Here is a 24,091-nt window from a genome sequence, read left to right as displayed (position 1 = left end):
TGGTATCTCCGATACTCTTCTCTTCCATAGCTAAGCAATTTCTAAATTCCTTTCTTCTCAATGAAGTATTCCCCAAACAGTAAAAAGTCAAAAGTTACATATATTCAGTAACTAGTTTATTCCTCTTGTATCTTTAATATGCCTACTTAATACAGGGCCTGCTCAAGTCCTGGAAATCTCAGTCCTGTCATTCAACCTTTTTTACACAAATCTAAATATCCCATGAAGTGGAGACTAGCTCCCTGTAACCCAGGAAGGAAGTTAACAAGTAAGATATAGGGCACAGCAAACAAAACATTTTCAGTTAGATGAGCAGGAACAAAACTGTGGATAAGGCAGAGCAACAACTGACAATACAGAGACCATGTGTCCAAAGCTAAACCAACCTGAAGTCAATCCATGTTTCAAGGGGCCCCCTGGGCCATCATAAGAGGGAAAGGTTCACCCTTCACCTACGCCATCAAGTCAAAACCCTAAGATTTTTCCGCAGAGGATGAGGGCGGGGGTGGGATGGGGAGTCAAAGGGTCTGTGAAGCCTTCTGGCTCCAGATCCATTTCACAGACATTCAAGTCTCGGGCTATTGGAGGCCCCAGGTGACTGGTTAAAAGGCGGATGCGAGGGGTTTATTTAGCATTCCAGTCCACCTACCCACCCTCACCTTCTGTGCTTTGAACTGCTCCGAGTAGGGCAGTACAGTGCAATCTGTCTAGGACAGCATCTCTGAAAGACAGGCCCCAGGGGGAAAGGTTGAGTGGCCACAGAATAAACCTTTATAATACAAACTACCAGAAATCTGTATTTGAAGGCCATGTGCAAAAAGACCTGTTTTCTTTAGAACAACAGGTGGTCTCTCGTGGTTGACTATAAATAAAATACATGGCCTCATTATTACTAGCTGATAGCTTTCACCGAGCCCTGAGGCTCACATATTGCCAGTCAACAAAAGGGAATTTCGCTTTTCCTAGTAGCGATGACTCTGGCTTCTCACACAAAGCAGGACATCTAGCCAGCAGGACAAAGGTCCCCTGAGATGGAAGAAACACCTATCACTCTCCATCAAGAAACAAGCCCTCATAAATGTGATTTTAAGTGAGTACCTAAATCTAAATTTGTTAAGATTATTATGTTAAGATTCCTGTACTTGATTACCAACTCACCATTTAATAATAGCTACTGTTACTGAAAGAAACGTTCCTTCAATGTTTCACATTTTCATTACGTCCTTGGGACATATCTATGTCTCACCCTTGAAATTTTATGAAAATAGCACCAGAATGCCTTCTGTATACGTGGTGAAAACCAGAATGAGCTCAGAAAACAACACATTCATCACAATTACAACCCTAATACTGTTATCTTAGCATGAACAACAAAGATCTATGAGCTGGCTTCCCTTTCTGCCTACTGAACTTTTTATGCTGCTCCTCTCCACAGGTCTTCCCTGCAAACCACACCTGTTTGTTAGCGGCACACTAGTAGCTCACAGTGAGCTTTCTATACCAAACACATACCCTCCATAAATTAAGTCTCTTCATTTCACAAACGCACTTCTGTGACTACCATTCAATACCTGGAGTGCCTTGTCTGCCTTAGGCACATGGCTTACCTTCTCTGTAAGAAGGTAAGAGACGTATCTATATATTCCCTAACATTCCTTCTACTCTAAAACCCATTCCCACGACACAGCATACCTTTTTATTTGCCTCGCCCAACCCCTAAAGCCCTAATTTCAACATTACCCTCAATAACCCCAGGGCTGTAAGAGTCAATATTTACAATTGGTATCATTTGTTTTACATGCACATGTACACACAATGACACATTCTCATTTGTATTTATCTTGAGAATAATGGCCCGTACTTCTTTCCTATTTATTTTAAGCTCCTTTATCAAAGAAAACTGAACTAATAAAGAACAGTGAATAAAAGTTAAGCAGATAAAAGAAAAAGGAACTTCAAACTGAATAAGCGTACTCTAACAGAGTTCCGGGCCCCGACTAATTCCACTAACACGATTTAGAGTTCTCATGGTGCCACCTAGTGGACATTTGCTATAAATTCCACTTAAATTTAAATTTAGACTTTTGTATATTTTGTCATCTTACAGTACGTGTAGTGCAGAGTTTAAGTTTGTCTTAAATATATACCTAGTTTATTAAGTAGCCAAAACAAACTGAAGAATTTTCCTTTTTAAAATGATCCTGCCTGAAAACAACTTTAAATCTACATGAAAATAATACAAATAATAAAAAGTAAAAAAATATATAATAAAAAAGGTATTTTAATACAGAATAAATTTTTTCAAACTTAAATAACTACACCTTTGTAATTAGTCCCCCCCAACATAATATAATGTTGGGTACATTTAATGTCTTAAATATAATATACGTTATTCAATTTCATACATATTATAATCTTCATGTTTATCTACATAATGGAAAAAATTATTACCTTACTACCAAATAAAAACACAAATATTGGACTGGGAGTTATTTAATGAGTTCCCTTACATACACCAGCAATAGATGCCATTTCTCTCAAAATGTACATCTCATTTACTCTAAAATGGCTAATTCAAGACAGCATAATAAATCCTTTCTTGAGTCTACAATTGTTAGAATACACACTTAGAAGCTCCTAGTACACAATTTACAGATTTTTTAAAAAAGGTAGATTTGACTACTCCAGGAGACATTTAAGAATATTCACCCTTAAGATCTGCTACACATAAGCTGATCTCTTAATTTGTATTTGTGGTTATGATCGCCTAATTATTTTCTCTCATTTGCTGCATACACCTGGCAAGTGCCCCTCCCAGAACTGCAAAGGAAATAAAGTCATGGATTAGGAAGAGGAAATGACACAGGTTCCCAGATGAGACTGTACCGACATCAAAGGCTCCGGTATCAAGGCCAGCATGGCAGTAAAGCACCCCACATCCTTCAAACAGGCCAGCAGATGAGAGAAGCATGTCAAGAAGCCCGATTCCCATGCATCATTCTGGCCAGGTTTTCACAAATGTCAGTAACTTCATAGCTAACTTTAATCCAACAAATGATGAAAGTTTAAAAAGGAAATAAGATGTTAACAATCAATTGAACCTTTCTTCTATGAAAAAAGATATAGTTTAATTTCTCTGAACAAAGAAGATTAAGAGTAACCAGCATTTCACTTTAAAAACATAAAATGTTAACTTTTTATCTAAAAACCTGCTGAATAACTTTATTATTTTCAGTTTCATATTAGATAAACTATATTTACCAGTTACTTGCTGAATTACTGGTTTTATCAGACCCTAAAGGGCCTTCCTCCGTCCCACTGTACTACAAAATAAGGTTAAACCACTAGCAGCTCCTTGTTTTCCTGGGAAAACTTTCTTTCAAGGTGACGTAAAACATGTTGATTGCATTTTTATAGTACTAATAAAAATAATGATCCCTTAGCCTTTGCATCTGTTCTCTGAGGCGATAGACTTGCCATATCATTCTAACTCTACCTGAAGGACCTTGAAACAGCCGACTAGATATTAAGATTTGCCCTTCTGGCTCATTCCACTGGCAAACGAAATCACAAGTATGAAAAATGAATCTACCTTCAAAACACCATTTGAAACACTGCCCTCAGAGGAGCTGTTATGGAGTGAATCACCTCCTCACATTTTGGCTCTAAATCCAACCCACAAGCACGTGCCAGCCAGTCCCTCCACAACCCTCATCTCCCCGCACACCGGCAGGGCTTGGCGGGCGGCTGGCTGGCTTTCCCTGCACTAGAGGCCCTCTCCCTCGGCTGTCTCTGGGGTCTGCAGACCTTTCTGTACAAAAGTACGTCTTACACTTGCCAGTATGCCAGACAACCTCATGACACTTAAAAGTCCTTTCCCCTCTCAAATAGCAGTAAGTTTGTAAGCTGACATTCTGATCTGTCTTTGTCAATAAGATGTCTTTCAGTAGGATTGATCAGCCAGGCATAAAGGCCTTTAAAGGAAGGGGTAAAAAAAACATAAGCATTCACGGCATTTCCAGCCCATGTTTTTCACTGTTAGTGGATCACAGTGCATTTTAGAGATGGTAAGACTGTTGGAAAACTAAACGATGCCCTAAAAGGATAAAATGTCACTATTACTTTTAGGTCTCATAAGTCTTTTCCTGAGTTTTTAATAAAAATGTTGCCCCAATTTCTCTCACAAAAGCATATTCCCAGAAGAGAAATCCTTCCAAAGAAAACCCATCTTTTTGAAACTTGGAGGGCAAACTCTGAAACAACGGTTTTACATGGAAAGCCATTCTGCTCTGCTGTCCCAGGCAGTCCTGGTTTATGCCTGTTGTCTTACTGTATTTATCAAGAGCACCTCTTGCTTCTCAGACTGGACCATAAATTATTAGCTCACCTGAGCTTCAGGTTATATCTCCTTTAACATAAATACAGCCACGTTTTTACCCAGAAGAGCTTTGCTTCTTTTAGAACATCATCCCAAGAAAAGTCATTCCTGATAATAACGCCCCTCCTTCTCCCTTCTAGAGAAGGAAGGAAGACCTCTGCATTGCTCCCATCCCTGATTACTTCACAGCAAAACAGGCTCCTGAACACCACGGCCAACTCCCACTTAGCAACAAAGCCTTTTTATGGCTGTCGACAGAACATAACCATTCCTATATCACACAACCTTCGCTTCCTGTATCACAAAACAAAAAGAACAAAAGCATCCTTCAATATCCAAGTGCTCGTTGGATACTCTCCTACAATTATTTTTAACTGTCCTATTTGTCCTCTACTGAACATCACCGAATCTGCACATTTCACAGGAAGAAAACACACTCTCCCTCTTTCTCAGGGGGAGGGTGTCTCTGAGGCAACAGTCAGGCCAGGTTATCCCGGAGAAGTCACCTTCCAAGGAGACTAGCTCTGGAAGGAGAGTCACACTGGGGACTCAGTGGAGATCCTGGGCCTGAGGGCCCCCAACATTACACAGAACACTGGCTGTAAGTTAGTGAACTTGCTTTTAAGTCAACAGAGGCCACCATGAAAAACAAGAAAAGTTAATTACTTTCCCATACAGTAGAACCAACAGAAAAGTATATTTAAGTGCATCAGACTACACAATGGGTGGAAACGTGCTGCTCCTACCAAATGGAGATGGGGCTCCACAGCAGGAGCTCCACGTCAGTGTGTCTGTCTGCACACAGGCCCCAGGGACACCGCCGCAGTGGGGGGGCTGCCTCCCACCTCTAGTTTCACAAAACACCCTCCTCTGCTAGGAACTCCCACTTGTGAAAGAGATCAAGAAATACTAACTAGTTGTCATTTTGCTTTTATATAACCAGACCTAAGCGAGCCGAACAAATCTAATTAACTATTTTTAAGGACTCTCCCCATCCCTGTCCCCAAATCCTTTTTTTAATTCCAAAATCTTCCCTGAAAGAAAACTAGCAAGGGAAATCCAAAAATCCAAAAATGTATGTATTTTAAATCTTCATAAAAATTCAAGGATGACCTAACAGAGGAATAAAACACAAGAGTGAGCATTCCGGAATTCAAGTGATTAAAAGTACAAAAACTGCTTTGGTTTAGACTCACGCAATCTTACAAGATATCAAAACACTAAAACTGCCTTAGATTTTCCTTTTCTGGGTACATGACTGAACTTTTAAAGCCAGTCTTAAAATTAACTGTCAAAAAGTCGGATGCTACTAAATAAACTTAGTAAGCAAGGCATCCTTATTCTAGAGAATCCAAATTCGAAACATTCATTCTACCACATTTCATCAAAGCTAAGATGCCACTAATTGTAAGAGGAATCATTACCTTATTATACATCACTAAGAAAGAGAAAAAGCCGTCAATGAAATGTAAGATATCAATCCAATATCATGCACCAAATATCAGTGATGTTAAAATGTAAAAAAAAGTAGAATCTTAGAATGAAATATTCTCAAATTCCTATATCCATTTATTTTTTGCAATATAAATACGATTTATAGCCTTCTGCAGTCAAAATCATTGAAATGAAAAAATAAAATAAAATAAAATAAAATAATATAAAATAAAATAAAATCCTCTTACCTTCCGTACTACACTCAGGAAAGCTATCAGCGAAAGAATCCGAATAAGCTTCAACAGGACCAATCAATTCAGAACCATCGGTAATTATTCCACCCTAAAAAGATCAGAGTAATTGTGTTTCATTGTCAAAGAGTATTTTTTAAAAAATCAGTAATAAATGAACTACTATAATCTCAACTGAGTATGCATAAGGATTATAAAAACTATTCATCTATTAAATTAGATTGCACTTGCTATTTTAAAAAAATCAATAGAAATATCAATATTGGTTCATCAATTTTAACAAATGTACCACACCAATGTAATATATTAATAACACAGAAACTCTGTGAGGGAGTAGGGGGATATATGGGAAAACTATACTTTCTGCACAATTTTTCTGCAAACATAAACTGCTCTAAAAATAGTCTATTATTTAAAAGTTCGACAGGAATGTTATCATGCTTATAGTAGTAATACATGGCTTTTTACAAAAGCATTTTTTTTAATCTCTCAAAAGTACTCATTAAAAAATGCAGAAAGAGAAAAACCAACCATCTAAAGAATACCGTTCAGAATCCTTAGTGACTGCTCATTCTAATTACTGATGAACGACAAACTCCATTAGGAAGTAATTTAATTTTGTCAAATTAAAAACAACAATATATCATACAGCACCTCCAGGAGATCCCAGAAGTGTCTTAAACTTGAAAACCACTTAAATACAATATAAGGAAAGCTAAATAAATTTAAAATACTTTTATTAAAGACACACAGTGTTAATAATTTAAAATTGATTTCTCAATGGGACCATTATTTAATTCTATATTTAAGTTTGCAAATCCAAGCCTCAGTAGACTATTTGCTCTCACTTACATGTGACTAGAGAATGCTACTAGTGGGCAGGTGGCAGTGGTGTGATTCTGGGCCGTGGCTTCCTGCACTGCTCCAATCGTGCACACACGGGCTTATCATCTTTAACCACTGTAACTAAGTACAATAGCAGCTCTTCTGCTCCCAACGTCTCTCCTTCCACCTTCCACCAGCAGTTCTGTGCTCCCAAACACGACTTCCAGAATAGTGAGACCCAAGAGAAGTACAAACCCCGTTTCCTCTCCACATCAACACAAAGAATTCAACGACCATCTTCACCTAATCAAAGTCTCCCTGCCAGCTTATCTTCAAGAGAAATGTGAAATGGTCTTTCTCAAATTGCAAAATTTAACTTCCCAGAGTACTAAATGAACTAACACTTTAAAAACAAATATTCTTTAGAAGCAAGAGTTTATATTACTTTATTCTATTTTTATTAAAATATTCCAATCACAGTTTTACAGCTAAATTTCTCTCCAAAAAAGAGTACCTATTCCAGACAAAGTCATCCTTTGAACATCAAAACTAAATTTTAAGAAAATATGGGAATATTCTTGAGAATTTTAATAAGCAAAGTTGATTTTATTTATAATCTCACTTAACAGAAAGTGACGCAACGATAACCTCTCCTACCACTAGGTAGATAGTGACTTTAAGTTACCTACCTATAAAACAGAAATGATGCTATAAGTAACTCAAGGAATTGTTAGGTCTAAAAGATTTCATATGTGTCAAGTTTTTAGATCAATGTAAGTACTCAAGATTTTTTGTTATTATTATTAAAAACTGATATAAGATCTGCTTATAAAATAAAAACAAAAAAACTAAAACTGAAAAAATGTTTCAGCTAATAATCCTAAAGAAATCCTATTTACCTAATTTAACAAATAATACTACACAAAATAATAAATACACTATACCAAATAAAGAATACACGTTTAATGAAACAAATGAAAATTGCTGTCTAGGCACTACAAGGAAGTAATACGAAAATGCGCCACAATTCCATTTTAACTCTCTAGTTCAAATATTAACTTTATAGTGCTACTGACTGTGCAGGAAAAAGGAACTCGGGTTCCATAGCATCTCAGTGGTTTTGGTAATGAAAGTCAGTCTGAAGGGGAAGGAGTTCAGGTATGGTAGAATACATGGATCAGCAAATGCTCTCCCAAAAGACAACAATATAACTAAGGAAACTGTCAGAACAACCACTGGAGAGCTCTGGAACTTGATCAAAAACATAAAGAAAATGAAGAAGTGGTTACTCATAAAAAACTGCAAAACCACAGGTAAGAACTGTGGGAGGCTATGGCATTCTGGCCTGGGGTTGCTACCATCTTCCATCCCAGCTGGGTTGCCATGGTAATTATTCAAGGGCAAGGCAGGCTTTGAAAACCAGCCGATTCACTTGCAGAGGAGGTGGGCATGATTTTGATTACAGCACAGAAAAAAAAAAAAATCTACCCAAAACAGCATATCAGTAACAGTAGCGATCTCAGTGCCAAACCAATGGCAAGGAAGTGAGTGGCTCAGCAAGCATAAGCTGTGGCAAGCGAAGGACCAAAACATGATTAGTCAGACATTTACCAGGGAGATCAGGAAATAACACAGTCCCAGGGGTTCTTAATAAACTCTCTACCCATCCATGTAGGAGAGGCCAGAGAGGGATCCAGCTGCCTACAAATCCCTGGCAAACCATGCACATGCACAGAGCCAAGTCCACGATGCCCCAAAGGAAAGTAAAACTCAGGACAAACATGAAACTGCTGCAACTTTGAAAACAAAGAGTCATCGGCCTGAGGGAACAGCATGAAATGAAACCAAGTGTTCAAGGACAAGCAAAGACCAAACACTGGCTGCCCACTAACCTATAATGATACAGAGCTGATCCCTACTAAACCAGGTTTAAAGATACAAAAATAAAATAGAATAAAATAAAAACTGAGCATCAGTATCAGCAGTCACAAACTATACATTAAACAGACTCCACAGATTTTGTACAGACAGGTTAATAAACATACGAGCAAAACAACGGCAACAACCCTCAGGGGAAATAAATCAGAACTCAGCATTGCTATAATATATTAACCAAAATTTCCATTTTCAAAAAATAGATATAGGACATACAAAGAAACAGGAAAGTGTACACTCCTACAGAGAGCGGAAAACGCTGTCAATAGAAACGAATTCTGAAAGGGCAAAAATGTTGGACTTAGAAGGCAAAGACTTCAAAGCAGCTATTTATAAATAGGTTCAAATAACTGCAGGAAATCATGATTAACAAATTAAAAGAAAGTATAACTCTACGGTTCATGAAATAGCAAATAGAAATCGAAATTATTTTTTAAAAACTGAAGCATTATCACAGAGCCAAAAGTGGAGGCAACCCAATTGTCTACCAAATGATGAATGGATAAATAAAATGTAGTATATTCATATCCACTTAATGGAATAGTATTCAGCCGCAAAAAGAAACAAAGTACTGATACATGCTACAACACAGATGAACACTGAAAATACTAAGCAGTGAAAGAAGCGAGACGCAAAAGGCCACATATTGTATGATTCCATTCATATGAAATGCCCAGAATAGGCAAATCCATCACTATGGAGAGAACGTCAGGGGCTGCTCAGGGTTGGGGCATGTGGGGAAGTGAGTGCTAATGGGCATGAGGTTTCTTCATGGGGTGATAAAAATGTTCTGAATCAGGGAGTGATAATGGTTGCATAACCTGTGCATATACTAAAAGCCACTAAACTGTACACTTTAAATTGGTGAATTTTATGTTATATCAATTAATCTCAACTTAGGGGGAAAAAAAGAACCAGATGGAAATTCTGGAATTGAAAGGTATTATAACAAAAATTTTTAATTCACTAGGAGTTCAACAGCAGATTTGAGGAAGAATAACCAATGAACTTGAAGATCAACAGAAACTTCTAATCTGAAGATCATAGGGGAAAAAGACCAAATAATAATAAAAAGAACCAGAGAGAAATGTGGGATCATATCAAACATACCAACTTACATGTAACGGCAATATCCAATGTAAGAGAAAGGGGCTGAAAGGGAAATATTCGAAGAGATGAGGGCAGAAACCTTCCAAAACCTGACAACAAAAAACCTTAAATCTACAAATACAAGATAAACTAAACCTCATATAGGATAAACAGAAAGAGATCAATACCTAGACTACCACTGCTGAAAGGCCAGTCTAAATTATGAAGGAGGCAATAAAAAAAAATACAGAGGAACTACAGTACAATTAACAGCTGACTTCTCATAAAAACAATGAAAGGCAACAGGCAGTGAAATGACAAATTCAAAGAACTAAAAGAAACACTGTCAATAATTTCATATATCCAGCAAAACTATCCTTTAAAAATGAAGGGTGCCCTGGCTGGGTAGCTCAGGTGGCTAAAGCATCAACCTGATACAGCAAGGTATGTGGGTTCAATCCCCAGTCAGGGCACATACAAGAATTAACCAATGAATGCATTAATAAGTGAACAACATATCGACGTTTCTCTCTCTCTCTCTCTCTCTCTCTCTCTCTCTCTCTCTCTCTCTCCGTCTACCTATTTCTCTCCCCTTCCTCCCCCTTTCTTGTCTAAAGTCAATAATTTTTTTTAAATGAAGAGTAAACAAGAACATTTCCAGACAAAGACTGAGAGAATCTGTTGCTAGCAAACCTGCCTAAAACATAAAAAAGGAAACAACAGGAAATCCAAGCTGAAAGAAAATGACAGTTGTTGGTAATTCAAATCTACCTGAACAAAGAAACAACACTAAAAAAAGGTGAATGTGAGGGTAATAGAAAAGACTATATATATAGGTCCAGGGAAGGTCCCATCTTGTTAGTTATTTCGTTTCCTTTTAGGAATATGCTCTTGAAAAATATGTTATCATTTTGTGTACATGTATTTTAGATTTATATACATTGTTTTATGTTACATATCCTATGTTCCCTAACATTTTTTAATAAACACTGTTTTTAAGGTTAAAAAAGACTATATAAATATATATTGTTTTTTCTTCTCCTAATTTCTTAGAAAATATCAGATCATAACACTATATTGTTGTGTTTCTAATATGTTTAAGGAATACATATGATAATAATTCAATGGATGGGGAGTAAGTAAAGCTTTTTGGAGCAAACTTTCTATATTTCGCCAGAATTAAGTCAGTATTAATCTCAAGTAAATTGTCATAAATTAAAATGCGTGTTTTACTCCTTAGAGCAACCAATAATAATTTAAATTAACAAAAACAGCTCATAAAAAAGAATTTAAATGATACAACAATCATTATTTAACACAAAAGGTGGCATTAAGGAAAAACAAAAATATAGGAGACAACAAAGAGCAAAGTGGCAGACAAATTCCATCATCCCAATAATTACTTTAAGTATGACATGACTAAATACTCCAATCAACAACAGCAACGTTCTGACTGATAAAAAAAAAATAAGATCAAACTACACAGTGCATGTAAGAGATACGCTTTATTCAATAACGCAAACAGACTGAAAGAAAAAGAATAAAAAAAGGTACCATGAAAATAGTGACTGTAAGAGATCTAGAGTGGCTATGTTCAAATCACACAAAATAGGGCCTTAATAAATATTACTAGAGGCAGAGAGAGATACCGCATAAGACCAAGCAATTCAATTCATCAGGAAGACATACCTTTTATAAACATACATGTACATGCCAACAGGACCCCAAAATACAGTAAAAATTTACATAACTGAAAGAAGAAATAAGAAATTAAACAATAACAATAGAAGACTTAGAAAATTAGCAAGGATATCAAAGACCAACAGCACTATGAACTACCAACTAACTGGAACTAACTGGCATTTATAAAACTCCACCTGACAACAGAATATACGTATATACCACTGAAGCACACACGGAACATTCTCCAGGACATATCATATGCTACGAAATAAGTCAGGTCTCAATAAACTTAAAAGGATTGAAATTATACAACATATGACCACAACCACAAGAAAACAAAATTGGAAATCAACAGTAGAATAAACTTTAGGAAATCCATGAATATTTGGAAAATAAATGAATAACCAATGAATGGATCAATAAAAAACATCCCAAAAGAAATCAGAAAATACAGTGAACCAAATAAAAACAAAAACAAACTATAGAAATTTATGGGACTTGAGGCTCAAGCAGCACTAGGAGGGATATTTACAGCTGTAATGCTTACGTTAGACAAGAAAAACCATCTCAAAGCAAGAACTTAAGCTTCTACTTTAAGGAATTAAAGAATTAGATAAAGAGCAAAGTAAATAGAAGCAAGCAAAAGGAAGGAAATAAGTTTAGAGTATAAATCAATGAAATGAAAACAGAAATATAGAGATAAATCAATAAAACCAAGTTGGTCCTTTGAAAAGATCAACAAAAACATCAAACTTTTAGCTACACTAAGAAAAAAGTAGAGAAGACACAAGTTACCAAAATCATGAATGAAAGACAGACATTACTACCATCCCTAGTGAAATTAAAAGTATTATAAGGGAATACTATGAACAATTTTATGCCAATAATTTTGAATTTCAATCAACAGATGAAAATTTTTGGCTACATACTGATAATTTTTGAAGCTGAGTAATGAGATATGGAGGCTTAGTACACTATTGCTTCTACTCTTGTATGTTTTTAAAAATTCAAATCAAGTGGCTATATGGTTATTTGCATGTGATACTTAGGAGTGTTTCTGCAAAGAAAAAAACTATGTTATTACAGCACACCCTGTGGTTTGGCTACCCAAACCCCACCCCTCCATACCTTCACCCACAATCAAAACTTAGAAAGCTGAAAGGGCCACCTGCCCAGACTGCTCTGAACTCAAGGGTTATCCAGTGACCCAGTTTGGCCAAGGAGATATCAGGACTATCCCTAGGTAGAGAGTTAGCTTCACTTTTCTTAAACTGTCGCATCTTTTCTTCCTCTTCTTTTGTTTCTCATTTCTCAAAGCCTAAAAATAAGTGTCTTCCAGCAGCAGTTACAATTAGGAATTCCCTGATCCAGAAGAAAGGTAATAAATAAATACTTTCATTTAAATTATACAAAGTCTACATCTGACTTCTATGTCCCTAGATCAGCAATTTTCAGCCAGGGTGCTGCAAGAGGCACAGTCAACACAACAATAGCTGTCTGGTGTGAATGAATGAATCAAAATTATACCTATATTTTTTGTCAGATCAGCAAAAAAAAAATAATACATTTTTTGGTGTGTCACAGAATGTTAGTAGTTAGTTTACGTGTGCCATGAGATGAAAAAGGTTGAAATTCACTGCCCTAGACTAATTTTTTTTATCCCTTGGCATGTGTTAATTTGTATGTCTTGCCTTTCACAATTTCTATAAAGCAATATTCTTCTTGCTTAATAATGTTGCCTTTTTCTATAAGCATAAACTCCACATCAGTTACACTGTATCTAAAAGCAGCAAAGAGCGAAATATTTTATCATTCTTACTTGGCCTTTGATCCCAAAGATCTGCATTAGGTTATAAGCAAAGCCAAATTCATCATCTTGACCTAGTCTACAGAGTAACAAAAAATTAAGCAACAAAGTCAATCAGCAGGAATCTTATTGTTACTGTAAAAATTTTCTATTACTATTTCTATTTCCATTGTGTACTGTGTAAGTTTCTCGTAATATCTTTGAAAAGATCAACTTCTTTAGTTAACTAAAATAGGTCATTTTAGGTCTACTAGTATCAGGAAAATTAAGAATCCCACTATTCATATACCTTGTTGGCTATATGTTCTAAGAAATTACTTCTATACAAATGAGTAGAATTTTAGTCAAAGAAGGAAAAAAACAATTATGACACAATCACCCAGCTTTTTCCTAGAAATAGGAAAATTATGATCATTAAAAACAATGATATCAACCGACAACCTGTACAAGGTTCAGTTGAAAATAAATTCTAAAATTATTATTAAAAATTACAAAGAACTCAGAATGAAAGCATATGTCAAGAAACTTAATACACAAATATTCAATGATCTCTGGTAGTATAATTTGTACTAATTTACCTCTCTAAAATTGTGTGTAACTATTTTTGTTCTATCTTTGAATAAATTAGTACAATTACATAAAATGTAAATAGACTTATAGTGGTTTCTGTTCCCCAAAAAAAGTCTACCACTAAAAGATACCTCAAACAGTGAAGATAACTACTGGAGTTTCATGATTCTTAAAATTATTTTTAATGTATTTCAATTATAATGGAATGAATCATATAATGTCTAAGCCCTCAGTATCAATTTTTTAAAATCTATGAATCAAAAACCTTACATATTTCTGCACTAAAAATAAAAGATATGCCATAGACATTGTTATTAAACTAACACCTATTTTAGTGAATAATGAAATTCAAAAGTAAATGACATTTTCTACTTTTTAAAAAAACTTGACGCTTGTTTTACTACACAGAAAACACAGGTACTTAATAGAATACGAAAGTATTTCAGAGAGACCGCCAAACCTTGAAAAAATCTTCGAGCTGTTTACTGTTATGGAGAGCGGGGATGTTGGCAGAGAACTGCAGCAGGTCTTCGGCGCACTGCCTCCTCTCTTCGATGACAGTCTCGTCAAACCGGCCTAGGATGGAACGAGAATCAGCACAAATACAGACGGCTCCAACACCTGTTTCTGCCAATTTGGGGTCACAGGGCAGACAGCAGCAGCAGACCTATCGCTGCCTCTTTGCTGTGCTCATCCCGCAACCTCCTGAGGTCAAACCTCGTCTCCACAACTGGAAGCGGCAGCACTCGCACCAGAAGAGAAAATAACGCTCCTGATAAAACAAGAGGCAGAGATTTCAACTCAAATAAACGGTGCCATCATCACCTGCGGCCTGTCAATACAAGAAACTTACCGCTTAAGAAGCTGGCGATCTGAGACTGAAGTTGAAAAGAGAATTATAAAGAACTCAAATGGCTTTCTATGGTAACTTAATACTGTAATTACTCCTAATTTTCCCTTTCACACTCTTTTTTCTTGATGAAGGAATTGAAGAGAGGAAATTATGAGAACATCTGTATATCAATGGGGTCGAAGACCTCAGTTTGAAGCAAATAGCTCTTTAGGCTAAATCCCACGTGTGATGCTGTCGGCGTTTGGGAGAGTGCTCGTGAGAAGAAAGAGCACACACGACCCCCCAGTGCGCTGTTCTACAAGGTGACGGAAAGGCGGTTTTCATAGAACTTTTTAATAATACATACAATTTGAATGCTGATAAAGACATTTTCGAATGACCATTTTTACTACTCTCAAATCAGACCACCAGTTGGCATTTGTCACAGGCCATGTATCATACTGATGGCTATATGTTTTAAAAAATACAAATTTAAAAGTAGCATCATCACATACTTAAACATTTTCAGAAGCTTTGCAAAATGTTAACAGAACACTGAGGCACGAAGAGATTCCTGGTTATACTACCCAAGGCAAGGGTTGAAACTGAACTGCTAAATACCTCAGCTCAACGTGTCTCATGCTTATGGTGGGATGTATACTTCGTGGTAACTCAAAGGAATGGTGTTACAGTTAGACCTGGATTCAACTACTAGCTCTATCATTTACTAGCTATAAAATCTTAGGCAGATTATTTCCCACTTTATAAAATGAAGAAAATGAAGAATGTGCTTAAGGCTCTCAGTTCCATGCCGGGCACATAGCAAGCACTTAAAAAATTAATCACAGTGTTGGATCTTCAAGTACCAGCAGAGTGTCTAGCACATAGAAGATGCTAATAAACAGGCGCTGACCTGACTGCATGAGTGAATAATGAAAACTTAGAAAAACTCTTCTAACAAAAACTAACTGTTTTAAGTGGAAGACTCTATCCTAGAAGAGTCACTACCCCTAATAAGAAATCTTACCAGTGGGTCCACAAACAACTCTCAAGTCTTCACGCATGGGTTTCAGAGACAACAATCCTACAAAATTCCATGCGTATGTCCGCAGGCACATCTTCAAGGGAAGGGTTTGTAACTTTTACCAGCATCGTCAAAGAGCCCAGGGCCTGATAAAGGTTAGCAGGTAAGTGGCAGTCAATTTGAGGATTCCTAACATCCACTATAGCGTTTTATTTCCTGTGAAATCAGTTGCCAGTTGCTATCTCAACATCTGTCTCATCTTGTTCCTTAGCAAAATAATCCCCAATTTCAAACTAGGTACATAACAGTCCAGAAAAAAACAGGCTATGACTTCCAGCTTGCCTTGCAGTTACATGCGGACATGGATTAAGTTCTGGCCAATAACATGTAAACAAAAGTTATATTGCAGATTCCCAGAAATCTCTTTAAGAGACAGCCAATACATTCCTTCTCCCCCTCCCTTTTCTTCTTTCTCCTTTTCCACTTCCAAGAAGGATTATGAAGTGGAGGGTAAAAACTGACACAGCAACAAGGTAGGGACTCATTTTCCTGATTACTGTGGAGCCACCATGCCTGAGGCTACTGCCAGGTCTTATACCATGAAAATGAAAATGACGCCTATCTGGTTTTAAGTTTTGTCACAAGTAACCAAACCTCCTGTAATCCATTATGCTATACCTGCTTTCATATTAGTTACCAGTTTATATGCAACAATGCAATTAAACTCGATTATCCCAAGGACAAAAGCACATCTAAAATGACACTGCCAGTTTACCTATCAATTAACTATATTATCTGGAAACCAAAACCTCAACCCATAGAGCAAATACTCAGACTCAAACACAATCTAAGTTATTCAATCCTGGGGAAAATCCACTGACCAAAATAGTTAAAATGACAGCTAAATGTTCATCATTCCTCTTTCCTAAATAAGAAATTAAATATACATTGGTGCTTATAATTATTGTCCAGAATATTTGCCATTTAAACAAAAAGGTAAATTCCAGTGAACATCTAAAATCTTAGAACAGAAATCCAGAAAATGCACACATTATATTACATTTCAATCCATAATTTTATGTTTAAATGCATAACTACTTTCTGAAAAATTTTAATGAAAAGCTTCCTAATATTTGATGACACCCTTAAAAATCTTATTTACTAGCGAAAGCAAATACTTAAACATTTGGGAGCTTCAGTCCAAGTGTGATCAATGACTCATCCCATCCCCCCACTAAGCTAGACCAAACTGGCCAAGAGTCGACCAACTTCTAAACAGAAGACACACGCGAAAGCACGTCTCTGCCGCACTTGCACTGGTCTATGGCTTCCACTCCACTAACCTTACTCGGGTGGAGACGAATGACAGCATTTCTCAGAGGGGAGCACACTGAAAATGAAGGCTCGTGCAGTACAAGGGTCGATTGCACTGCATCCTGTCATCAAAACAAATGTGATGAAAGAGCATGCTCACTCCTTTCTTCCTAAAATACCTCAGAATAACAAAAAAGGAGTATTGGTAGCATAAACAAAGACAGTAGATGAGTTTTAACGCACTAACTACTGGCCCTAATATGGCTAACAAAACCACCTAATTTTAAAAGTAAATTAACACGTAGCAAGATTCAACGGCCATCCTAATGGTAGACAACACTCCAGTAGCTATTCTCTAGTTGTTAATCCCTTAGGGCAGCAACAATGAGAAATCATAAATGGGTGCTTCAAATTTCCATTCACATGGTCAATGTTTATTTTCCTGTGAACACAGTAGAAAAATAATTTAACATTTATAATAGAGTATGAAAAACAAATATTGTACTATTTGTGAGTGTATATTACTAATAAGCTATTCCACCACTCCCAATTACTTGATAATAGTTCATTAAAAGCTGGGGACAGGTAAATTAAAACATTCTAACAAAACTGGTAAATCATTACAAATAAAGTCTCTTTGATTTATAAGCTGCCTTTGTGATCTTCTTTTTGTTGTTGTTGTGTTTTTTATTACATATAACAACTCCTAGAAAACAGAGCTTACAATTTTTTTAAACACAAATGTCAATGATCAAAAACTGGTTATACAGAACTAAAAGCTATCCTTAACCAGTAAGAAACTAGCCAGAGAAGCTTGATGCTGATTCTTAACTGTATCAAAAATTCATTCACAGAGTAAAAAGAAAAACAGAGAGGCCCAAGTTCTCAGGTGTGAATTCCCTGTAGCCAACAGCACCAAGGACACACTTCCTGGTTAAACAAGTTGGATTTCTTACTCCTTGTCACTAGGGAGACTGTGTACTATTGGGAACACCAGGGCACTTTACTGAGGTGCAGAGAGGACTCACGGGGTTTGGGCTTGTGTTGGGGGCCCCTAGGAAAGGTTCAAAGGAGCGACGCTCTGCCCTGGTTTAGATGCTGTCGGGAAGGGGTTGGGGGTGATTCCATGATTTTATGAATTGTACCTAATTCTATGACTTGATAAATCTTACTATGAGGTAAGAAAAATGAAGATACACTGAGGCTGGGACTCATAAAGAAGCTGTGTCACTCATGGCGGCCAGGATGAAAACATGTGTGATCACTTTTGTGACTTGAGCAAAGGTCATGTTTTTGTCTGTGTTCAGGCATGATCACAGTGATCTTGTCTTTGTCTTCATCCAAGGACATTCGGTGGCCTTGTCTCGTGGTCATGTGCTGTGAAATGGCTCGGGTTCACCAGCAGGACAACACAGCTCGGTGTGAATGCCAGGTCAGCCCTAAGTAATGCCGAGTTCAAGGCAGTGCCCGGCCAGTTCTTTCTCAGCTGTCAGAAGCTGCTTTCTCTTTCTCACAGGAAATCATAGTGTGAAGAGAGAGATGACGACAACAAAAAATGATCTCATCATGAGAAAACGATCACACTGAGATTATGAAACCTACAAAACAACTGTCTTACACTCTTTTACAATGTCAATGACATGAAAGAAAGAAAATGCACAAGGAATACTCTAACTTACAGAAACAAAAGTAGAGGCATGATCCTGGATACAAAAGAAATCTAAAAAGGATATTTTTAGGACAGCTGGGGAAATCTGAATGTGGACTGCACATTGGATAATATTACTGTATCAATGTTAAATTTCTTGAGTGTGATATGGTATTGTGGATATAGGCAAAATACGGGACGTAGGGGTAAAATGTCACAATATCTGCAACTTACTCTCAAATGTTTCAGGAAAATGAGATACACACATGGACATTACAGACAAACATGGCAAACCGTTAACAATCGGTGAACTTGGGCAAAAGGTATATAAGTGTTCATTATATTATTCTTTTGGTTTTTCCTGTAAATTTGAAAATTTTGCAAATTAAAACAACTGAAGGAAAATGAGTTAGTTGCTATATTGGTTAAGAAGGAGAACTGGAAGGGGAAACAACTCAGTCCAAAGGAAACTCAGAAAACTCCCTAGAAGAGGAGCCATCTGAAAGTCTGAAGGGCTAACGGAAACCTTCACCGCAGAGCGGCGCAGCGCAGCACTCAAGAAAGAGCTACGAGGCGGGTTAGAGGAACAGTACACTGAGCACACACCGGCCAACCGGCCAATCAGGGCTGATACGTGCGTGTGAGCACTGAACTAGCACGCGCTGCAGATAAAACCCTCAGGGAAGGAAGGTGTTATCCCTATGCTACCAGTAAGGGAAAAGTCTCAGATGTCAATTTGTGTAAGATCACGTGACTCGTAAATAGTGGGTAAAAGATTTGGGCCTAAAGCTCTCTGATTCCAAAAGGCGCGGTCTTTTCACTGTAACACTGGAACAGCAACTGCAGGTCTGTGGGTTCTGCAAAGAACTGGGTTGGCCAAAAAGTCCATGTGGTTTTTTCCACATAAGACACGTTTTTCATTTTCACCAATCATTTTATTGATTTGGATATTTTAAGCATATTGTCTATCTCCCAGATGGTAAAACACTGAATGTTCTCAATTAATGTCTTGATTTGATCACTATCAACTTTAACTGGTCTACCCGATGGTGGAGCATCATTTAGCAAAAATCTCCAGCACAAAACTTCGCAAACCACTTTTGACACATTCGGTCACAGCACCTTCTCCACACACTGCACAAACCTTTTTTGCGTTTCAGTTACATTTTTGCCTTTCTTGAAATAATGAAGCATAATATGCTGAAAATGTTGCATATTTTCATCCATCTCCAAAATTAAAATGGCTACACAAAAATGCACCAATTTTGATTTTTTTTAATGTAAGCTGAAATGACAGCTATCACAATACAATCTAAGAAAATTGTTTCAAATAATGTTAAAGACAACTGAGCACTACCAGAGCCATCTTACAGAAAAAAAAAAACAAACTTTCTGGCCAATCCACTAAAATAGGACTGGTTTTTGCTCCTGAGGCTTATAAACTAAAAATGTGAGAGCAGCTAAAAAGATAGATGATTAACCAAGAACTCCCTCCGCACAACCACAGCTGCCGCCTGCAGGGTTCACTGCGGTTATCAAGCATTACAAATGGACTGGACCATTTACTGAGAGAGATAAATTGCTTACTTATTAAGATGAATAAGAAACTTTCACTCTATAATATGTAAGAATGAGGAGAAAAGTTGAAGATAATCCATCAGCAACAGACAGTAATAGATAGCTAAGAACCAATTTGGAAGCCACTCCCTTTCACTCAGTGACAAGCTTATTGTTTGAAAAGTCAGGCTGTGCACCAGAGAGATGCAAATTAAAACCGCAGTGAGCTATCACCCAACTCCTGTCAGAAGGGCCGTCATATAAATCAACAACCAACCAGTGCTAGGGAGGACGCTGAGAAAAGGGAACCCTAGTGCACTGTTGGTGGGAATGCAGACTGGTGCAGCCACTGCGGAAAACAGTATGGAGTTCCCTCAAAAAATTAAAAATAGAACTGGCTTCTGACCCAGTAATTTCACTTCTGGGAACATATCCTAAGAATCCCAAAACACCGATTCAAAAGAATATAAGCACCCCTATGTTCATAGCAGCACTATTTACAATAGCCAAGATTTGGAAACAGCCCGAGTGCCCATCAGTAGATGAGTGGATAAAAAAGCTGTGGTACATTTACACAATGAAATACTACACAGCAGTAAAAAAGAAGGAATTCTTACCTTTTGCGACAGCATGGATGGAAGTGGAGATTATTATACTAAGTGAAATAAGCCGTTCAGTAAAAGACAAATATCATATGACCTCACTCATAAGTGGAATGCAATGAACAAAATAAACTAACCAGCAAAGCAGAACCAGAGGCATGGGAACGTGGAACAACTGATAGCTCTAAGAGGGGAGGGGGAGGTGGCACCTGGTTGGAAGAAGGGGAAGGAACTAGTCACACAGCACACACGCATGCCCAAGGGCATGAGCAATGGTGGGGGACTGAGTGTGGGAAAGGGCGCGGCTGGCCAGAGAGGGGCGAAGGGGGGCAAAACTGGGACAACTGTAATAGCATAAACAATATTTTTAAATAAATGAATAAATAAAAGCCAGGCTGTGTATCTTCCAATATTAAATTTAAAGATACGTGTGCAAAGTTAAATTCTACAGTACAGAGTGTTTAAGGTCAAAAGTAAAAACAACCCTCTCCCCATGGCCCCAGAGATTTTACACTTTCTGCAAACGTGTGTAGGTGACGTCACACAAATACGTATGTCTATTTAAACACAGAAGGGGTCTCACTAAACACACTGCTTCGCAACATTTGTTTTCTATATCTTAAAAATATACCTTGGACATATTTCCATACCAGTGTATGTCAAATAGCTGAAGAATTCTAGGAGTTGGCTAAGTTATGGCATACCCATACAACCACATATTGAGAAAATTCAGTTTATTTTCAGTGTCCTTCTACTGAAAACACTGCAAGGAATACCCATGGGTATGTACATAGGTGTGTGTACAAATTTGTGTGTGTGTGTGTGTGTGTGTGTGTGTTCTCAGACATAAGCCACAGACTGCGGAGGGTCCCCCAACGGCCTTCCAAGAGATCAACAAGGTCAAAACCATCTTCATAACAACAGGACAGCAGCTGCATTACTCCCCACGCTGACGTCTGCACTGACCGCCTACAGCCAACAGCAGGGAAACTGCTGCCTCCTAGCAGGGACCAGGGGACAGCACCACACCACACTCACTGGTAATCGGCATGGTCCTCACTGCCACTCACTAGTGTTCACATGGTTTTAAATGCCAGTTTCACTTAAGAATGTCCTTGATGAAGCAGAAAATTTACTAACTTTATTTACTAAATCTCAGCCCTTTGAGACCATCTCTTTTTTAAAGTCTGTGGGAAAAAAACAAACTATAACTATTCAGATTTGCATAGCTGTCTATCTAAGTCGGCCTATTCAGTCTCGCCATCCAAGTCTGAATAGTTATAATTTGGTGCTTAAAAAATTTCCTTTAGAGATCTGTGATATTAACAATTTTTGGTATTATATAATAAATGGGTCAACATTTGCAAGAAACATACAAAGGATAGACATTAAAAATCAAAAAATGAAGATCTAGAAGACTAAGTCAACACCATCTTTTCCTGTGTTCTCACATGTTTTCTTATCTGATTGGTTGGAGCTGCTGCGGTTGTGTTGTTATTGGACAGGAGAGTAAGTGCGTTCTGAGTTAGCAAAACGACACCCAGAACATGAAAAACCACTTCACGTGTTTGATGCTTGCTGCGTGACACGAATTACTGTAATACATAAAGGGGCTTCTGACTTCCTGGGACACAGTTTCAGGGTTTGGCATATATGCAAAGTTAGCTAATCGGCACGTTTTAAAATCAGAAATTAAATGTAGTCACTTACCAAACACTATTCCTTTTGCAAATGGAGGAAACAATTCTGAATGTCGGAATAAGTTCTTGTGAATTTGCCATAGTTCTTTATGCAGTTTCTTAAAGTCGCTGTATCTCTTCCATATGATTATCTGAGAGAAAAAAATTAAATGTGTATCTCACAGTGAAACTACTTAGGTTAAGATATCTGAACATAATTGTTTCATTAAAGTGTTCAAAATGATCATGCAAAGGCGAACAAGTCTATGTTCTAACCAATACGGTTAACTATGTAAAAATAACAGACATTTACTTTAAAAGTAAAAAACAGCAACTTTTCCTGTCTTGATTTTTAAATTTCATTGTGAGCAAGCACTGTTCCCATCATGCTGGAAAAATATTCTAAAATATCCAACAAAGGAGGTCTGTGCTACCGAAAATGTCATTTAACCTCTTTAAAAGACAGTTACTATAGGCCATGGAAATGAGCTAGATGTCAAAATATATATATTCTGCCTCAAAAACATCATATTTACAAACACAAAATATTTCATTTAGACAATTTTAAATATAAAGTACCTACTCGGTATTCGCCTTAAAGGACAGACAAAGTGCATAACACAGAAGAAACAACAGCTATGTAGAAAGTAATTAACGTGAACTTTTTTATTTCATAAATCTCAACTGAAAATAGTAATAAGATTCTGGGAGAAGGTGAATCCTGATCAGAATACCATTAAAACTAGTATATTTCACAAACAACAATCATCTGGATTACACAACATGTAAAAAAGTAAATTTACCTTATTTAGTTCCAATTATTATTTAACCTCATTCAGATTAAATTAGAAAAAATTTTACAAAAGAAAAGGATTTTTTTTTCAACTGGATATGGAGTACTTATAGATAGGGCTGCACATTTGGCTCTGTTACATTTTTGCTTTTTCAGTTAACATCTCAGTTGATACATTCCATAGTCCCTAGCAGTGTGGGGGGTAACCCAAGTTTACAGTTCTGACTAAAAATCACCCTGCTTCTAGCTCACCCGACTCCTCTGCCCCTCACTCCTATTTGTTGCACATCACACTACCAGGAGATACACTAGCCAATTATGCCATTGAATAAAACCCAATTTTCATTTAGATTGTAACTGTATCATATGTAACAGTATCACTTTATATATATTGTAGTCAAATAAATGTTTACATAAACTAAAAAAAAAAATCAGTCCCTTATTCACACTAGCCATACTGAAGTATTATACTTAATAGCCAGAGAATATTTGTATCATTGAATACTCACAAATCAGAATACAACAGCAGTTTAAATGGCCTCACATTTATTAATGAACCAACCTACTACTGAAGGAAAAAAATCAAGAGACAAATCATTTTCCAATAATTTCCAATTAAAATGCCAAACTGTACAGACAGTAGTGGTCTAGGAAAAGGATTTCAACATTA

General features: G+C 37.0%; 1 protein-coding gene across 4 annotated transcripts in view; it reads right to left on the bottom strand.

Annotated features, from left to right (window-relative positions):
- Positions 1–24,091, bottom strand: part of RPS6KC1 (ribosomal protein S6 kinase C1) — a 147,466-nt gene that overhangs the window by 102,771 nt on the left and 20,604 nt on the right. For 3 of the 4 annotated variants that reach the window (XM_024552435.4, XM_024552442.4, XM_053914516.2), the window contains exons 3-5: positions 22,660–22,780; positions 14,433–14,548; positions 6,061–6,154 (exon numbers count right to left, since the gene is read on the bottom strand). In XM_024552435.4, the coding sequence (XP_024408203.2) occupies positions 6,061–6,154; positions 14,433–14,548; positions 22,660–22,780 (331 nt within the window). The remainder of the gene's footprint in view (positions 1–6,060; positions 6,155–14,432; positions 14,549–22,659; positions 22,781–24,091) is intronic. The other variant, XM_071220014.1, reaches the window with a different exon arrangement.

This window comes from Desmodus rotundus, chromosome 12 (assembly GCF_022682495.2).
Source record: "Desmodus rotundus isolate HL8 chromosome 12, HLdesRot8A.1, whole genome shotgun sequence".
Classification (NCBI taxonomy): Eukaryota; Metazoa; Chordata; class Mammalia; order Chiroptera; family Phyllostomidae; genus Desmodus; species Desmodus rotundus.
Note: the sequence above shows the minus strand (reverse complement) of the source record. Positions and strands in the feature narration are given on the sequence as shown.